The following is a 16,057-nucleotide window of genomic DNA, read 5'->3' on the forward strand; positions in this document are numbered from 1 at the left end:
ACTTTCCCAGTTACTGGGGTTTTGGACCTCAGCATACAAATTTTGAAGGGAGGCTACTCAGCCTGTAACTTCCCTTCCCTGCACCAACTAAATTTGAAAGTTTTGCTTAAAAACAAACACTTGATATCCAGAGGCGTGGAAAAGAAGAGGCAGTGAAGTAGACAGCTTCAGTTGGAAGTGTGCTCTGCAGTTACATTTCTGAAGGTAACTATTATGGCATCGCAGTTCAACTTGTTTCTCCTTTTCCTCCCTCAGCGTTGGAGTTTCTAGGTCGAAAGATGTGCCACCATTTGGTCCACCAATTCCCAAAGGTGTCACTTTCCCCAAGTCAGCAGTATTTCGGGACTTCCTTTTAGCCAAAGTCATCAACGCAGAAAACGCAGCCCACAAATCGGAGAAGTTTCGAGCGATGGCCACTCGGACGAGGCAGGAGTACTTGAAGGACCTGGCGGAGAACTTTGTCACGACTGCCACCGTGGATACCTCCGCGAAATTCAGCTTCATCACTCTGGGCGCTAAGAAGAAGGAGAAGGTGAAGCCCAGGAAGGATGCCCACCTGTTCAGTGTGGGGGCCATCATGTGGCACGTCGTGGCGAGAGACTTTGGCCAGTCCGCGGACATCGAGTGTCTCCTTGGGGTTTCCAATGAGTTCATAATGCTGATCGAGAAGGATTCCAAGAACGTGGTCTTTAACTGTTCCTGCAGGGATGTCATTGGGTGGACATCTGGGTTAATGAGTATCAAGGTGTTTTATGAACGAGGAGAATGCATCCTTCTGTCCTCAGTGGACAGCTGTGCTGAAGACGTCAGGGAGATTGTCCAGCGCCTGGGCGTAAGTACAGGTTTTGTTTCCCCCCCGCCCCTTAGGCCTTCAACTTCATATTCATAGCTTCCGCTGTGGAAGTTCCACCCCAGATGTGTTACCTGGGGAATGAAATACTTTTCCTCATGGGTAGAACTGATTTTAGTCCTTGTGAGCGGTTACTGAAGCCATGAATGGTGGAGAAGCATCCATTAACAATTGATTAGAAATGAAAAGTGAAAAAAAAAAAAAGAAATGAAAAGTGAAGCCAGCTTTCCAAAGGGAACATTGGGACTTATTTTTATAGTGGTTGAAGGAGGGACAGAAGAATTGACTAGACGTTGTGTGTGTTTGTAGAGACTTGCATGACAGCACCTTACCAGGAGGAGGTTAATAGGCACAGAATCACCGTTGACCATATTGATGGTCAGTGTAATCGTATTTGCCCCTTCAACTCTGTGCGTTTTTATGCAGTATTTCTGTTTAGTCTCCTAGGTTAAATATGTTATTAATCTTGCAGCCAGTTTCTTGCAGAGGTTTTATAGAATTACCTAGTAAGTTAGAAAGATTTAAAAGAAAAAGTCATGAAAGAGATTGTTATTTGTGGTACAAAGCAAAACCCTTCAGTGATGCCCATGGTATTTAGCAGTTGTGTTTATAAGTCTTAGTATAACAAGGGAAGATACACATTTTAGTTTGAGTATATACAATAAAATTATAAGAATAAATCAAATGAACAAAATATGATTTGACAAAATTTTTCAGTGTAAATCTTCCCCCAAGGGGATGTGTATTTGATTCATTAGAAAAGATTTAGTCAGTTATGGATCATGAGAAAAAGGAGAAATTATACCCATTTCCTTCCCCCTTTCCTGCCACCACATATAAATCTTTTGTTATTCCAGACCACATAGAAGAGACAATGCAATCAAGGCAGTGTCTGCTGGCTTTGGAGAAATAATGTTGTTATTTGCAGGCACTCTTTACAGGAAGGGCCTCAGAGTGTTCAGCAGTATTGAGGGCATATGTGCACAAACCACGATGTGATTTGGGGATGATTAAGTGTGTGATCAGATTATGTATCTGGAGAATTGAGTTATCTGGTGAGTCTCAGGACACGTGCTTTCGGTAATCCTGGAAGTACTTCTTTTTCAGAGACCCACTGAGTCATTATAATCTGTGCTCTGGAAAATACAACACAAACACATGTCCCTTCACCAACCAGCAAAAATGCATGTCCCAAAGGGTGTGATACATTCACTATTCCAAGGACCCCATTCTACCATCTTTCTAGAAAAGTGACTGTGTGACTAAGCTGCCTGATAGCTGGAATATATTTGAGGAAATATTGAGTTAACCAAAAAGTTCCTTCAGGTTTTTCCATTAGATAGAGCAGAAAAACCTGAATGAACTTTTTGGCCAGTCCAATATGCTGTATCTAGGATGACTTATAACGGGAGATGGTAGAAATAAACCAACCCAAAGACCACTGGGGGCTTAAGGCTGGTGCCAGGCAGGAGAAGTAGAAGTGGAAAGGAAGAGGATGAGGCTGTCGTAGTAGAGAGGTTGGGAAGGGGCACTGTTGGACAGATGCTGAACTCTGCATTTTCTAGTGGTGAAAACAGAAGTGCCGATTACGCAGGTAAAGACACAGGTGGGACATGAGAACTCCTGCCTAAAGGGACAAGCGGGGCGGTCACTTTCTGAAGAGCCCAGGCTGGGTCGAGTGCTCTGCTGTTGCCATCTTGAAACTCAGAAAGTTTTGTCTAAGGGGCCATACATTTTTATTTTGTACCAGATTTCACAAATTATGTAGCCAGTCCCAGGTGCAGAGGTAGGAGGCCACCATGTGATTATTGATCATGTAATTATGTGAGGAACTCCAAGTCAGTGGAGAGCATGATCCTTCAGCCTTTGTAAATGTTAACGAGCAAGGAACAGAAGGGAGAAAGAAACTGTAAAAAGTAGGGGATGTGACGGCTGGTTGGAAGAAATAAGAGGAAGAGACAGAACATGTGGGACTCAGGAAAAGCTTGACGGTTCACTCCTCAATCTGATATATGGATGTTAAATTTCAACTGAGAATTATGTTCCTATTGTAAAGAAGGCCAGGCACATGTCCTCTGTGGTCTTTTGGTCAGCGAGCTTAGTTGAAACAAAGCTGAAAAAAAGAAGTGAAAGAAAAATGTATTCATGTTGTATAGATTACAAAAGTACTTGTTCAACAATTTTGAATTAGTTCAGTTCAAAACTTTGGAAACTTCAGTCTTTCAAAACTTCACCACTAAGACCAGCAATCCCTTTCCCCATTTTCCTAAGCCCCAGACTGTCCCTGCACCGACGAGAAACTGATTGGCAGTGTGAGCACTGGGGTGGTAACCGTGGCAACGTCAGCCACGCGGGCGAGACACTGCACCAGTCTGGGTCCCACAGCTGTGTATACAGTCATAGGTCTTATTAAATAGGAATCTGTGTATTCAGAGCACGTTTCACGGAGAATTTATTTTTAAAACTGAAACTTCACACATGAGCTCTGTGCTTTGGAGGATACAGGTATGATACCTCCTGGTTTTAAAGTACCCACAAGTAAGTGATGCCATGGTCACCAAAGAGCTCCTTTGGTGGCTCAGTGGTGAGGAATCCGCCTGCCAATCCAAGGGACACAAATTAGATCCGGTTGGGAAGATCCCCTGGAGAAGGAAATGGCTACCCACTGCAGTATTCTTGCCTGGGAAGTCCTATGGACAAAGGAGCCTGGCGGGCTACAGTCTGTGGGGTCGCAAATAGTCCAACACGACTTAGCAGCTAAACAACAATGACAATATGTCATCAAATTATATCTTCAGTGACCCCGTGTTTCTCTTCCCATTCACGTGGGCTATTCTCAGTAGGAACTTTTGAGGGTGGCGCTAACGAAGTGCTGGTGCTTTAGTGTACCTAGTGAGATGCTTCCTGCAGGAGGGCCTTTCTGCATGCTGCCCTCGTCTGGAGACAGTGAGGAGGCTGGCTGGCTGGCCCACGTTTGATCTGGATGGTCCTCACCACCCAGGCAAGCGCGGGCAGGCAGTCCCAGGAGAGGGGTACCAGGGTTTAGAATAGGATGTCCACAGGTTGCTACAGAGGACACTTCCGGTTTCTTAACCTTTGGACTTCCTGCTGCTGCCCATCCTCGGGGGCAGGTCACTAAGTGTTAGCTTGGAAAGGCATGGGGCCATTTTTCTTTCATTGTTTGTATATGCCACACTTTGTGTATCCATTCTTCCATCCATAGGCACTTGAGTTACTTCCACATTTTGATTATTGTAAATAACACTGCTAAGAACATGTGTGTATACATACCTCTTTGAGACCCTGCTTTCAATTCTTTTGGGTATATACCCAGAAGTAGAATTGCTGAGTCACATGGTAATTCTATTTTATATTTTTGAGGAACTGCCATACTGTTTTTCATAGCTGATGCACCACTGGGCCATTTTATAAGTTGAATTACATTGTCTAATAGGGAATTTCCTGGCATCTAGTGGTTAGGACTTGGTGCTATGACTGCTGGGGTCCTGGGTTCGACCCTTGGTTGAGAAGTAGGATCCTGCAAGCTGCACAATTGGGCCAATAATAATAATAATAATAATTGCCTAGTGGGCTTTATTGCTTTGATGGGTGACAGGCTTCATGTTTTTTCAGTTGCTTCAGTCTCTTTGAAACAATGGAATTTAGATGCTTGAGCACCAAGTCAGGTGACATAGCAAGGGGAGGGGAAAGTTTTTAGAGCCCATCTTAAGCTCTCAGGCTCTGGATCATTGGCTTCTAGGAAAAAGCAGGACACCTGTATCCGATTTGGCTTTGAAGAATGAAACCATCATTTTACTTGTGTTATTTTCTCTGCGGCGGATGCCAAGGATAATTACGATAAAGTTTGGGTTGAACGGTGTCCCTGCCTTGTTTTCTTGTCACTGGGGTAGCTGGAGGGCAGGGCCTTGGTGCCTCCCGTAGCCCTGCCTCTCATCGTCCCCTTCCCCCTTAGATCGTGACCAGAGGCTGCGAGACGGTGGAAATGACCCTGAGGAGGAACGGGCTGGGCCAGCTGGGCTTCCACGTGAACTTCGAGGGAATTGTGGCAGACGTGGAACCTTTCGGTTTTGCGTGGAAGGCCGGCCTTCGCCAGGGTAGCCGCCTCGTGGAGATCTGCAAGGTGGCCGTGGCCACGCTGACCCATGAGCAGATGATCGACCTTCTCCGGACCTCGGTGACTGTGAAGGTGGTCATCATCCAGCCCCATGATGACGGCTCGCCTCGGAGGTAAGGCTCTCGTGCGTGAGCACTCCTCCTTGGCCTCTACAGCAGGTGCTGTCCTGTAAGACCCTCAGAATACAAGGTCATATGCATCTTCCACCGAAGTTGTTCGGACATCCACCATTAGCACAACTTAAAAGATCTATTAAAAAATCATTAGTATATAATAAATGATACACTCTCATTTTCTAAGCTCTCCTTTGGTACACTGAAGCCATTGGGTTCAGAATATTTACTTGCATGTGTGATGGAATACTGGGAAATCAGATACACTGTTTGGTGACCACTCCATTCTGGTTGAACTGGTTCAGGGCTTTCTCATAAGCTATCATGGGAAACATAGAAGAAGTGACTGGACTTGGCAAGCTCAGAGATGGATGGGTGTGAGGAATAGGAACAAGAGTGGAATTAGAAAAGGATACTGTGGCATTGTAAATAGAAAGTTCTCAGGTTCAACATCAGAGGGGTATTAGGCCAAAAGGAGAAGGAACAAGCCACCCACCTGGCTGTGGCCCGCCTTGTACGGTAGGTAGTACGTATAGTGGCATCTGGAGCATCCTTTCTCTGCCTCCATCTCAAGTGGAGGTCCTACTGGTCCCCCCAGAGCTCTGGCTTAGGAGGGATCGGCGTGCTTGAAATCCAGGCCAGGCACTAGCTATGTGACTTTGTCACCTGCCAGTTCTTATTTTCAGTCCCTCAATCGTGTCTGACTCTTTGCAACCCCATGGATTGCAGCACGCATGCCAGGCTTCCTTATCCTTCACTGTCTCTTGGAATTTACTCAAACTCATGTCCATCAAGTCAGTGATGCCCTCCAAATATCTCATCCTCTCTTGTGCCCTTCTCCTCCTGCCCTCAATCTTTCCCAGCATCAGGGTCTTGCTCTCTCTAAGCCTCACTTAATGTCTGTAAGGTGGGATTATTATATTGCCTACTTCTTACTGTTGATGAAAGTTAAAGAAGGTGATAATATGTAAAGCAATCTGCACCTCTGGCATAGTCAAAACCCCACACATTTCGTGAGAAACAAACACACAAAAGACTAAACCTTTAGGATAGTCATTTGAATTTTTTCATGCTGTAAAAGAAATTCTTACTCAAAGATAGCAGAATGACTATGTCCACTCCCTGATCTTGTTTCTGTGGTAACCGAGGTCCCTCTCTGTACTCTGTCCATTTCCTTTCTCCCAACCTCCAAATCAGCACCATCGAATAGCACTTTCTCTGAGGACATGTTCTACATCTGTACTGTCTAAACAGTAGCCACTAGCCACATGGGTAGCTTGAAATGTGGCTAACGCAGCTGCGAAAATGGAGTTTTTATTTTAATAAATGAACTAAGACTGTGTTAGCCACATCTGGCTTGTGGCTGCCATATTGATTGGATGGTGTGTGTGCCTGTATGCTCCGTCATGTCTGACTCTGTGACCCCCTGGAGTGTAGCCTACCTCATGGAGTTTTCCAGGCAGGAATACTGAAGTGGGTTGCCATTTCCTACCCCAGGGGGTCTTCCCACCCCAGGGACCGAACTCGAGTCCCCTTCATTGGGAGGCTGATTCTTTACCACTGAGCTACCTGGGGATACACCAGCTCTAAACCATGATCTTTTTTTAGAAAATACACCAGTGGTAAACCACCTTCCTCTCTGGTTAATGTACAGAATTTTACAAAACTGTGTTTCTGTTGGTTATCTTACCTTTTGCTCCCTGCTTAACTTTCTACGGTCTGATTTCCTATATCTGCCTAGTAAGGTTATAGAGTAAAAGTTAATGAGCTGAAATTTTTGAGAGTAGCAGCCACATGTCACAGGAAATAACAAAGTTATTTCTTGTTGCCTTGCCAGATTCTGTCCCATTAAATTCATTTACTCCCCAAGAATCCTGTGAATCACTCCTAGGGGTATGAGTACAAGGAAATCAGATAGAAAAATTACTTTCCTAAAAACAAGACTTGGACATAACAGAAAGCAAATCCTTTAATCTTTGAAGCTAAAATATTTGTAAGTGAAAGTTTTTTAATAGATTTTATTTATTATAAGTAAATTATAAGCCACTTATTAGAAATTTTACCACATGGTAAGATTTTTTTCTTCATTGACTGGAGGTATAGATTTATAAATTTTGTGGTGAGAATCAAATTTTGTGCTGTCTTCAAGGTTGATTACTTCTGTTGAATTTGATATAACTGTTACCATGTTCTCCCCAAATTAAAAAAAAGCAAAACATTTTTCTCCTATTTTTAGTTTTGGTCTGATGTTACTCAGTAAGACATTTTTTTTAAGCTTTCAAGAGATATCGTTAATAAAAATGTTAGAGTTATCATTATATTTGGTATTTAAAACATATGATTTAGAAAAGTAGAATTTCTTAAGTAATACCAAATTGTTTTTCAGCTAAAGCGAATAAACAAAAGCTACCACTTAAAAGTTCTGCCTGCTATTTTTCTATCCAAGGACTTGTTATCTGCTTTGGTCTGCACATAATTCTTTCTTTGTTTTAAATGTAAATTCTCTTACTGAAACTGTTCAAGATATTTAGAGATTTTGCTTTTGTCTCCTCAGAATCTCCTTAATGTTATTCCCTGAAGATACAAATTTTTCTCCTGATTAATCTGAAATAGCTATCTTCTATATTTTTAACCTTAGCCAGGATGAGAATAAGCTGTTTACCTGGTAGTGACTCTCCAGAAGTGGTCCACCTATCATCCACATTTCCACAAGTCAGGAAGCTTTTAAGCCTAGCATGTATCATTTAAGATGCTTGCGGTTCAGGCCTCCAATTTTCTGTGAATTTGAATCCGTAAATTTGCAGATCTACATTGTTGTTAGTTTTGGATTCATGTTCTGTGCCAGCAGCTCCCTGGACACCCTGATAAAAGGACTCATCATGATCTGGCAGCCTTACGTCACTGGAAATTATCCTTGAAGTGACAACCCTTTGCTTTAGACTCTCTTGCTGAGTATGAGGGCTTCCCAGGTGGCAGTAGTGGTAAAGAATCCACCTGAAATGCAGGGAACACATAAGATGCAGTTCGATCCCTGGGTTGGGAAGATCCCCTGGAAAAGGGCATGGCGGCACACTCCAGTATTCTTGCCTGGAGAATTCCATAGACAGGGGAACCTGGCAGGCTACTGTCCATAGGCTCACAAAGAGTCAGACATGACTAAAATGACTGAGCATGTACACATGCATGCTGAATATGAAATGTCTTACATTTCATCCCCACCCTAAGCAAGTCTGGGCTTCCCTGGTGGCTCAGAGGGTAAAGAATCTGCACGCAATGTGGGAGACCTGAGTTCGATCCCTGTGTTGAAAAGATCCCCTGGAGGAGGGCATGGCAGCCCACTCCAGTATACTTGCCTGGAGAATCCCCAGGACAGGAGCCTGGCAGGTTACAGTCCATGGGGTTGCAAAGAGTCAGACGCAACTGTAAGTAAGCAAGTAAGCACAGCACAGCTGAGCACCATCAGCCTTCTGTGCTATTAGATTTTATTAATGACACTGTGGAGGAGGGTATAGAAGGAGAAATGAGCAACACTTCACTCATTTTGAAAATTAAAGTGCAAACCTTTTTTAAATTTAGTTTTTATTTTATATTGGATCATAGTTGATGTATTAAATACAATGTTGTGTTAAGTTTCAAGTGTACAGCTAAGTGATTCAGTTATCCATATACATATATCCAGATTCTTTTCCCGTTTAGGTTATTACAGATCTCTACAGAGTAGAGTTCCTTGTGCTGTACAGTAGATCCTTGTTGATAAAGTACAAACCTCTTAAATGAAATATCACTTAGTACCTTTATTCCTGCAGCAAAGTATATAAAGATGGCCCTTTAGGTAAAACTACTCTTTTGATTTGTGGCGTGGAAAAAGGCGCCATCTTTCACAAATCGGCTCTTACTTGTCAGTGAAATGGCCAAATGAAAATATTAATTTAAATGGATGTGTGTGTAATTTTTCCTTTTAAGTTGTCTTTAGTGTAAGAGCCATAAGAACTACTAAAATGGCCAAGTTCATGAGTTGCAAGATATTTCAGCCTTTATAAACATCATGAATAATAGAGTGAAAAATGCTTCAGTTAATTTTTGCCATTTGTCAGCTTTTTTTTTTTTTTTTTTTTGCCCTGCACAATATCAAGGAGAAGAAATTCTCCCCGGAGCCCATCTGCTTCTGTCAGGAGTGGGAGAGGCCTGTCATTTAATAGACTCGCTCCTAGTCGTCTGTAGGTCAGAAGGTATTTGCTTATGACTCAGAAGCTGCTGGATTAAATGAAGTCTTTAGTTGGGAAAGTATTTATGTGGAATCAAAAGGCATCCCACATTTTGAAGTCCTTTTCTCAAGCCTCGGGGTGATGATAACTCAGCTGTCCCCAGGCTTGAAAGGAAGGCAGAGCCCAATTTTATTTTCCTTGTGGAGTTCCAGCAGGCAAGGAGCAGAAAGGTTCCCTCTGGGAATGCTTATTAGCTGATCTCCTGCTGCGACTGGATCTGGGAGAGGCTTCATAGCGATTGGGAATGAGTGGCCAGGAGCAGTTAGGGACTAGTGCTCTTCAAATGGAAATGAGGTTTGCAAGGGAGTGAGGGCTTTTCCCAAGCAGGCAGTCTCTGTGGCAAAAATGAAGAAGAGTTTCCAAGACGCTTAATTAAGCATTTCTTGGTTTTCTGAAAGGCAGGGCATGGCCTCAGTCCCTAGCCTTCAGAGGTGACTGACATTCTATCAATGTCACTTTAAGGAAGGTGCGTCAACTTGAAAGGCTGATATAAAGGAAATAACAGCTCATCAGAATTATGCATGAGTTGTGATACAATGTGAGTGATTTAGTAAATATGTCCAATAAAAATGGAAATGAAATTCCATGCTGTGGTGCATCTGTTTTGTGTGATTTTTCATACTTCATTGACATACTGTGCAAGACGTATTTTTCTATATAATGCAAAACAGTGGGAATTATCTCATATTGTCACGAATCTAAATTCTTGTTCTCTGATCATTCTGTACAATTGAAGCCATAGCCGCCAGGACCTTGACCATTCAACTCCCAGAAGTACACAGAGTGGGGCATAGAAATAGAAATGGAGAAGAAAACTCAATTTTGTCAGGTTAGCAATTGATAGGTAGGTATAAATAGATGAATAATAGAAGGTAGAAACATCGACTATAGGTAGATAGGGAGACAGAAAGAGATGATAGATAGATAGGTGGTGAGTTGAAGTCTGGATTAGAGCGAGGGTTTAGATTAGGGTTCCTTGTATTTGTTTAGATAAGTAAAACCAGTTCTACCTGATATTGTCTCATAGACTCTGATGAGTCTATGAGAATGTGACTATAATGAATATAGAATATTCATTACAATAATGAATTGTAATGTGAACTGTTAAAAAAAAGTATGAAACTTAAGGTTCTCACAGTAAGCTGAAGCGCAGTCACTATTCCGTGTCCTCTGCGTCCTCTGATACAACGTTTAGATTATCTTCTCCCTCCTAGGAGTAAGAACACTGGATTATAGAACGAATATAAGTTAGGTTATGTACTAGTCATTCATTCCGTCACTCTGAACCAGCTTGTCCAGGGCTATTAAACATGGAAAGAACAGACATAACCTTTGCATTCTTGGGCTCCTTTTCATCTTGTGGCATTCTGTAGTACTTCCGGGACCTCCCTGGTGGCCCATTGGTTAAGACTCCACACTCCCAATGCAGGGGACGTGGGTTTGAGCCCTGATTGAGAGACTAAGATCCTGAATGCCACAGTGCGGCCAAAAATAAATAAAATACTTCCCGTTTATATTTTGTCCTGATCGTTGTCCAGTGACGCTGGGCAATGGTGATGAACAGCCAGTGAATACAGTCTCTCAGGGAAATTTATGTGGCAGAAACCAGGTGTTATGTAGCTATTGAGTCTTCTGTTGATCTTTGGAATAGAATGCTTTTCCTCAGGAAGCTTTCTCAGGAGGAAAAAAAAAAAAAGGAAATGGTTGGCTTCATGAAGAACTTTTTGGCCCCCCTTTTTTTTTAATATTTTAAAAAATGTATTTATTTTTAATTGGAAGGTAATTACTTTATAATATTGTGTTGGTTTCTGCCTTACATCAACATGAATCAGGTTCAAAAGTCATCTCCCTTTTGAACCTCCCTCCCACCTCCCACCTCATCCCATCCCTCTAGTTTGTCCCAGAGCACCGGATTTGAGCTCCCTGCATCATACAGCAAATTCCCACTGGCCCTGTTTTATGTTGAATGCTGTGTTTGGTCTGGGGTGCAGTGGGTGAAGACACACTCCACCCCATGTCTGGTGAGAACGAAACACAGGAAGCTGATGACTTAGTAGGAGCCAGCCTCACTTCCTGTGTAATAGACACGTACCTTGTCAATTCAAAGACCTTATTCAGAGGGCTTGGTCAAGTAGGTTTCTGGATCTCTTTTACTGTAGTCTCAGGGTCTCTCTGTTTCTATCTATAAATTAAAGAAAAGTGAATTAATATTTCATCAAGTGCCTACCTATTTCAGATGTGACACTGCCCTTACCTTTACAGTCAGTTACACTGTGTGGTTATCTCCCTATTGGAAGCGTTTGATTTTTTTATGCAACAGAAGGAGTTTGTGATTCGAGTGAATGAGCACCAATTATCCCTGTCACCTTGTTGGATAATTTGGAAAGAGTCTTTTAGCTATTAGCAGGCTATTAGCATAACAGACATTAAAATGATGAAAATATCGGTGATTACTTCAATCCCTCAGGCTATAAGGTCTCTTTGACAAAGTGCGTAATGTAAAAGAAGCAGATATTTTGTTTGAGGGGATCTGTCTGCCTTTGTTGCCAAAGAGAATCTTTCAGCTTCTAGTGGGCTCATTAAATGTCCTTTGATAGTTTCTGAAGGAGACGGGTGAGTGCGTTGGAAAGAGTGCTGAGCTAGGAGTCAGCTTCCGTGTTCTAGGGTGAAAGCTGTTTCACCTTTCCAAGTCTGTGAGCCTTCTGCAAATTGTAGATGTCCTTTGTACTACTGCAGACATTTCTGTGAAATTGAAATGGTGTAGTGTAGGTGGAAACCTGCAAAGTGCCGTACAAGGGAAGTGTGGATCAGAAGTAAAGGACTGCATTGCAATATGTTGGAAGACTTCATGAGATTTGTGGCTTGAGGTCAAGGTTCACTGAGATTCTCCCAACAAAGTGAAACCAACAGGCAATTTCAGAGTAAATGCAAGTTGTAATTACGTGATTTAGCTGTGCTGTGGCTCCATGGTTTACCCAGTCCACACCTTGCCAATTTGTTCAACTCTTTTTTTTTTTTTCCTGGTAAGAATGCATCTCATTCCTTTAAACTTTCCCAGTTCTCTTTCTCAGTTCTTTGGGAGTTTGTTGTTGCGCCTCAACAGTATTTATCCCTATGTAGTATCCTAGGATTTCTCCTACTTCTTCATTTTTGAAAGTCATACGTCCAACTTTGGTATGAGAGTAAAGAACAAAGTATCAAAATAATGATTCATTGTTCTATCGATGAATGTGCACAGGGAATTTTACAGCTCTGAAATTTTCTGTGCTTCTGGTTATTACATAAAGTTAAACTTCCCCGTTCTATAGTTCTGTAAATATATATTATCTAAAAAGAACTTTCAGCAAAGTATATGAGCCGTTTGCTGTTTTATATTGTCTTTCTTTATGGAAGCAAAAAGTCATATTATCAGTTTGAAACTAATTTCTTTCCTTGACGCTTTCGCTTTGGGAAGCTCGCATACTTCCATAATTTAATCTTGACACACCCTCCGCTGTTGCTATTCCACTGGCAAGAGGTAAAACATGGGTCCAAAGAGTTTCTCCCCTTTCTGAGCTGTGTATTGGCAGATCTGGGTGTTGAGCACAGGGCACTGACTTCTCTCCCTTCGGTGGAAAACGGTTTGACTGCTGTAGAGCATTTCTACCGATAATAAAGAAAACTGTGCAGCTTGGCTGGGCTCCAACAGTGAGAGTCCTGATGGTCAGGCGGTCCAAGTTGAAGCTCCTTTAGAGCTGAGATTACAGCCTGGCCAGCAGTGATTCTGGTTTCAAGCACCCATTTATTAGTGGTAAAGGGAGGGTCCTCTTCCAGAAAACCGGACATATCACTTGGAAGGGATGATGATGCCATCTTGGCGACCTTCCTGGTTGTCTCTGAAGTCCTGGGTCCATGCTGCAGTGCTGAACAGTGATCGTGAGTGCCTGTCAGCTGTGAGCCAGAGGGCACACAACCTCTGTGCTGCTGAGCCTAGAAGCTGGAAAGTGGGAGCAGCCACAGACTGGAAATTTACAGGCGGGAACCCCTGGTGTAGGCAGCTTCTGGAAGCAGGGAGAACATCGAAGAGTGTGGATGTAAGGAAGTTACTCAGTGTCCCTGGTAGAGGAGTAAGCTGTCGCACGGAGTCCACAATGCCAAGTGCAGAGGAGCAAGTGGGGTTGTTTGTCAGAATAAAGCAGTCAAACCTAAGATGCTCTGAGGGCTCCAACTAAGGGAGCCACTTGTTATTCTGATAGTTTTGTAGCATCACATTTGTAAACCAGCACGTTGTTTTTGATGCTCTTAGTCTACAGAATGTTTTCCCTTCTAGGCCAGATGACTGGGGGAGATTATGAGACTCAGAAAAGTCATTCTCTAGACAATCAATGTTAAAAATTAAATTCGTTTTGATCCCTGAAGCTGAGTTTGTTTTGATCCCTACCTAGCATGGCAATTAGCATAAGTAGATGATGTTTGTTACGAAGCAAAGACGTAGTCGTGTAAGTGCTCACGTGCTAGTGATACCCCAGCCTTATCTATGCCTTCGAGTGCCTTCTTTTGGCAGGCACACCATGAAAACGGTGCCAGAAACTAGAAATACAGTTCAAATCCACTGACTCAGTTTGGTGTATTGAAAGGAGATAGAGCACGTTTATCAGTGAGGTCTGTGATTTCTCCACTAATGTAGGAAAGTAAAAGATGGAAGTCTTTTCTTCAACAACAGCTCAGTTACACACGAGATTAGCAGCTCACTTGTTCAGAAGTGGGCTTTCCTAGTAGCAGTTGGTAAAGAATCTGCCTGCAATGCAAGAGACCCAGGTTCAATCTCTGGGTCAGGAATAGCCCCTGGAGAAGGAAATGGCAACTCACTCCAGTACTCTTGCCTGGAGAATTCCATGGACAGAGGAGTCTGGCAGGCAACAGTCCATGGGATCACAAAGAGTTAGACATGACTGTGCGACTATGTTCAGAAATGACTTCTTGGATCTTTTTTGCATTTCGTCAGTTTGGGTCTGAATTGTCCTTTATTCACTGGCCAGAAATGTGTGCCAAGTGCCCTTCACCAGTGCTGGATATTCCGATGAGTGGGGCTCTTGCCTGGCATCCTGTGCTCAGACCACACAAGGTGGACAGAGCAGTGTGCCCAAGGGCAGGGACAGTTTCTGGTACCTCTTGCACCCTGAGCACCTCTGAAGGCTCATTTGTAATTTTATTTTACACCTCTTCCCATTTCCCTAAAAATCGGCTGAATTTCCATATGTATCCTTCAAGGATTTCCTCATACATATGGAACAGAACTGAATTTGACTAGGTTTGATGATATGTTATAGTCATATTTATTTGATGTCTTGGTCATAAAAAGTAAACAAAGCAAATATCTAGTTTGTGAGAGTAGTTACCATAAAAGTGTCATGGCAGAATTAATTTTGATTTTAAAATAAAGTCATTCTTTAAGCTTATTTTCATGAGGGCAAAAGAATGCCTGTGTTTAGTATTAAAAGATCATTTACATATGACCTTGTGCAAGAGGATGGAAATGAAATATTCAACCCCCATTCTCTCTTCAACCTAATATGTGGCACAAATTTTTGTCAGTGGTCTCTCAAATATTAGTCATGATTATGCATTTATATAGCTTTTTTTTACCCAAGATTGAAGCTAAATTACAGCCTCTTACTAAAGACTATAGTCTGTGAGCATGAATTAAAGACGCTGTACCCAGCAGCCTGTCTTTTCTTTTTTTCTTTTTCTTTTTATACCAAACCCAATAAACTGGAAACACAGAGCAACCTCTGGAAATGCAAGGTGTCCTTTCTTCCCTGAGATTCAAGGTTCACATGCGTTTCATTCAAAACACAATTCCAGGACTTTTCACTGTTAAGAGATTCCTTGACTTGGATGATGCAGGCAGCTTTAGCCTTTGAGACCCCAAAGCCTGAGGTTCACCTGAACGTCCAGTGACTTGCTTACAACATAGGTTAGGGTGGAAGACAGGATTCCGTGTTCTTGATGTTTTCATGTATGCTAATATCCCACCTTTATGATTTTTGATTAGGTCATTGGCCATATGCATGAATCAGTAGTCCCAGGAGATGTTGTATCTAATTAAATAGAAAGACACTTGAAAACAGTATAAATCCATGGGCAAAAACGTGTAGCGTCTTAGCACTTTATTTTGAAAAATGCAACCCAGTGTAAATCTCAGCTTAGCAGGTTTGGCCAGTTATTTAGCACATTCATGAAATCCAGAGTAATTTAAACTTGCCTAGGTAAAAGAGCACATTTGGAAAACTCAGCAGTGGCCACAGGACTGGAAAAGATCAGTTTTCATTCCAATCCCAAAGAAAGGCAATGCCAAAGAATGCTCAAACTACCGCACAATTGCACTCATCTCACATGCTAGTAAAGTAATGCTCAAAATTCTCCAAGCCAGACTTTAGCAATACCTGAACCGTGAACTTCCAGATGTCCAAGCTGGTTTTAGAAAAGGCAGAGGAACCAAAGATCAAATTGCCAACATCCGCTGGATCATCAAAAAAGCAAGAGAGTTCCAGAGAAACATCTATTTCTGCTTTATTGACTATGCCAAAGCCTTTGACTGTGTGGATCACAATAAACTGTGGAAAAGTCTGAAAGAGATGGGAATACCAGACCACCTGACCTGCCTCTTAAGAAACCTATATGCAGGTCAGGAAGCAAGAGTTAGAACTGGACA

At 42.4% G+C, this 16,057-nt stretch overlaps 1 protein-coding gene across 15 annotated transcripts in view; it reads left to right on the forward strand.

Moving 5' to 3' along the window:
• The window catches only part of SIPA1L2 (signal induced proliferation associated 1 like 2), a 249,055-nt gene that overhangs the window by 179,898 nt on the left and 53,100 nt on the right, over window positions 1-16,057 (forward strand). For all 15 annotated transcript variants that reach the window (XM_086381084.1, XM_086381087.1, XM_086381083.1 and 12 more), the window contains 2 exons: window positions 256-832; window positions 4,824-5,098. In XM_086381084.1, coding sequence (XP_086237210.1) covers window positions 256-832; window positions 4,824-5,098 — 852 coding nt within the window. The remainder of the gene's footprint in view (window positions 1-255; window positions 833-4,823; window positions 5,099-16,057) is intronic.

Source organism: Bos grunniens, chromosome 28 (assembly GCF_055505025.1).
Source record: "Bos grunniens cultivar Pamir isolate PY7600 chromosome 28, Bosgru_T2T1.0, whole genome shotgun sequence".
Classification (NCBI taxonomy): Eukaryota; Metazoa; Chordata; class Mammalia; order Artiodactyla; family Bovidae; genus Bos; species Bos grunniens.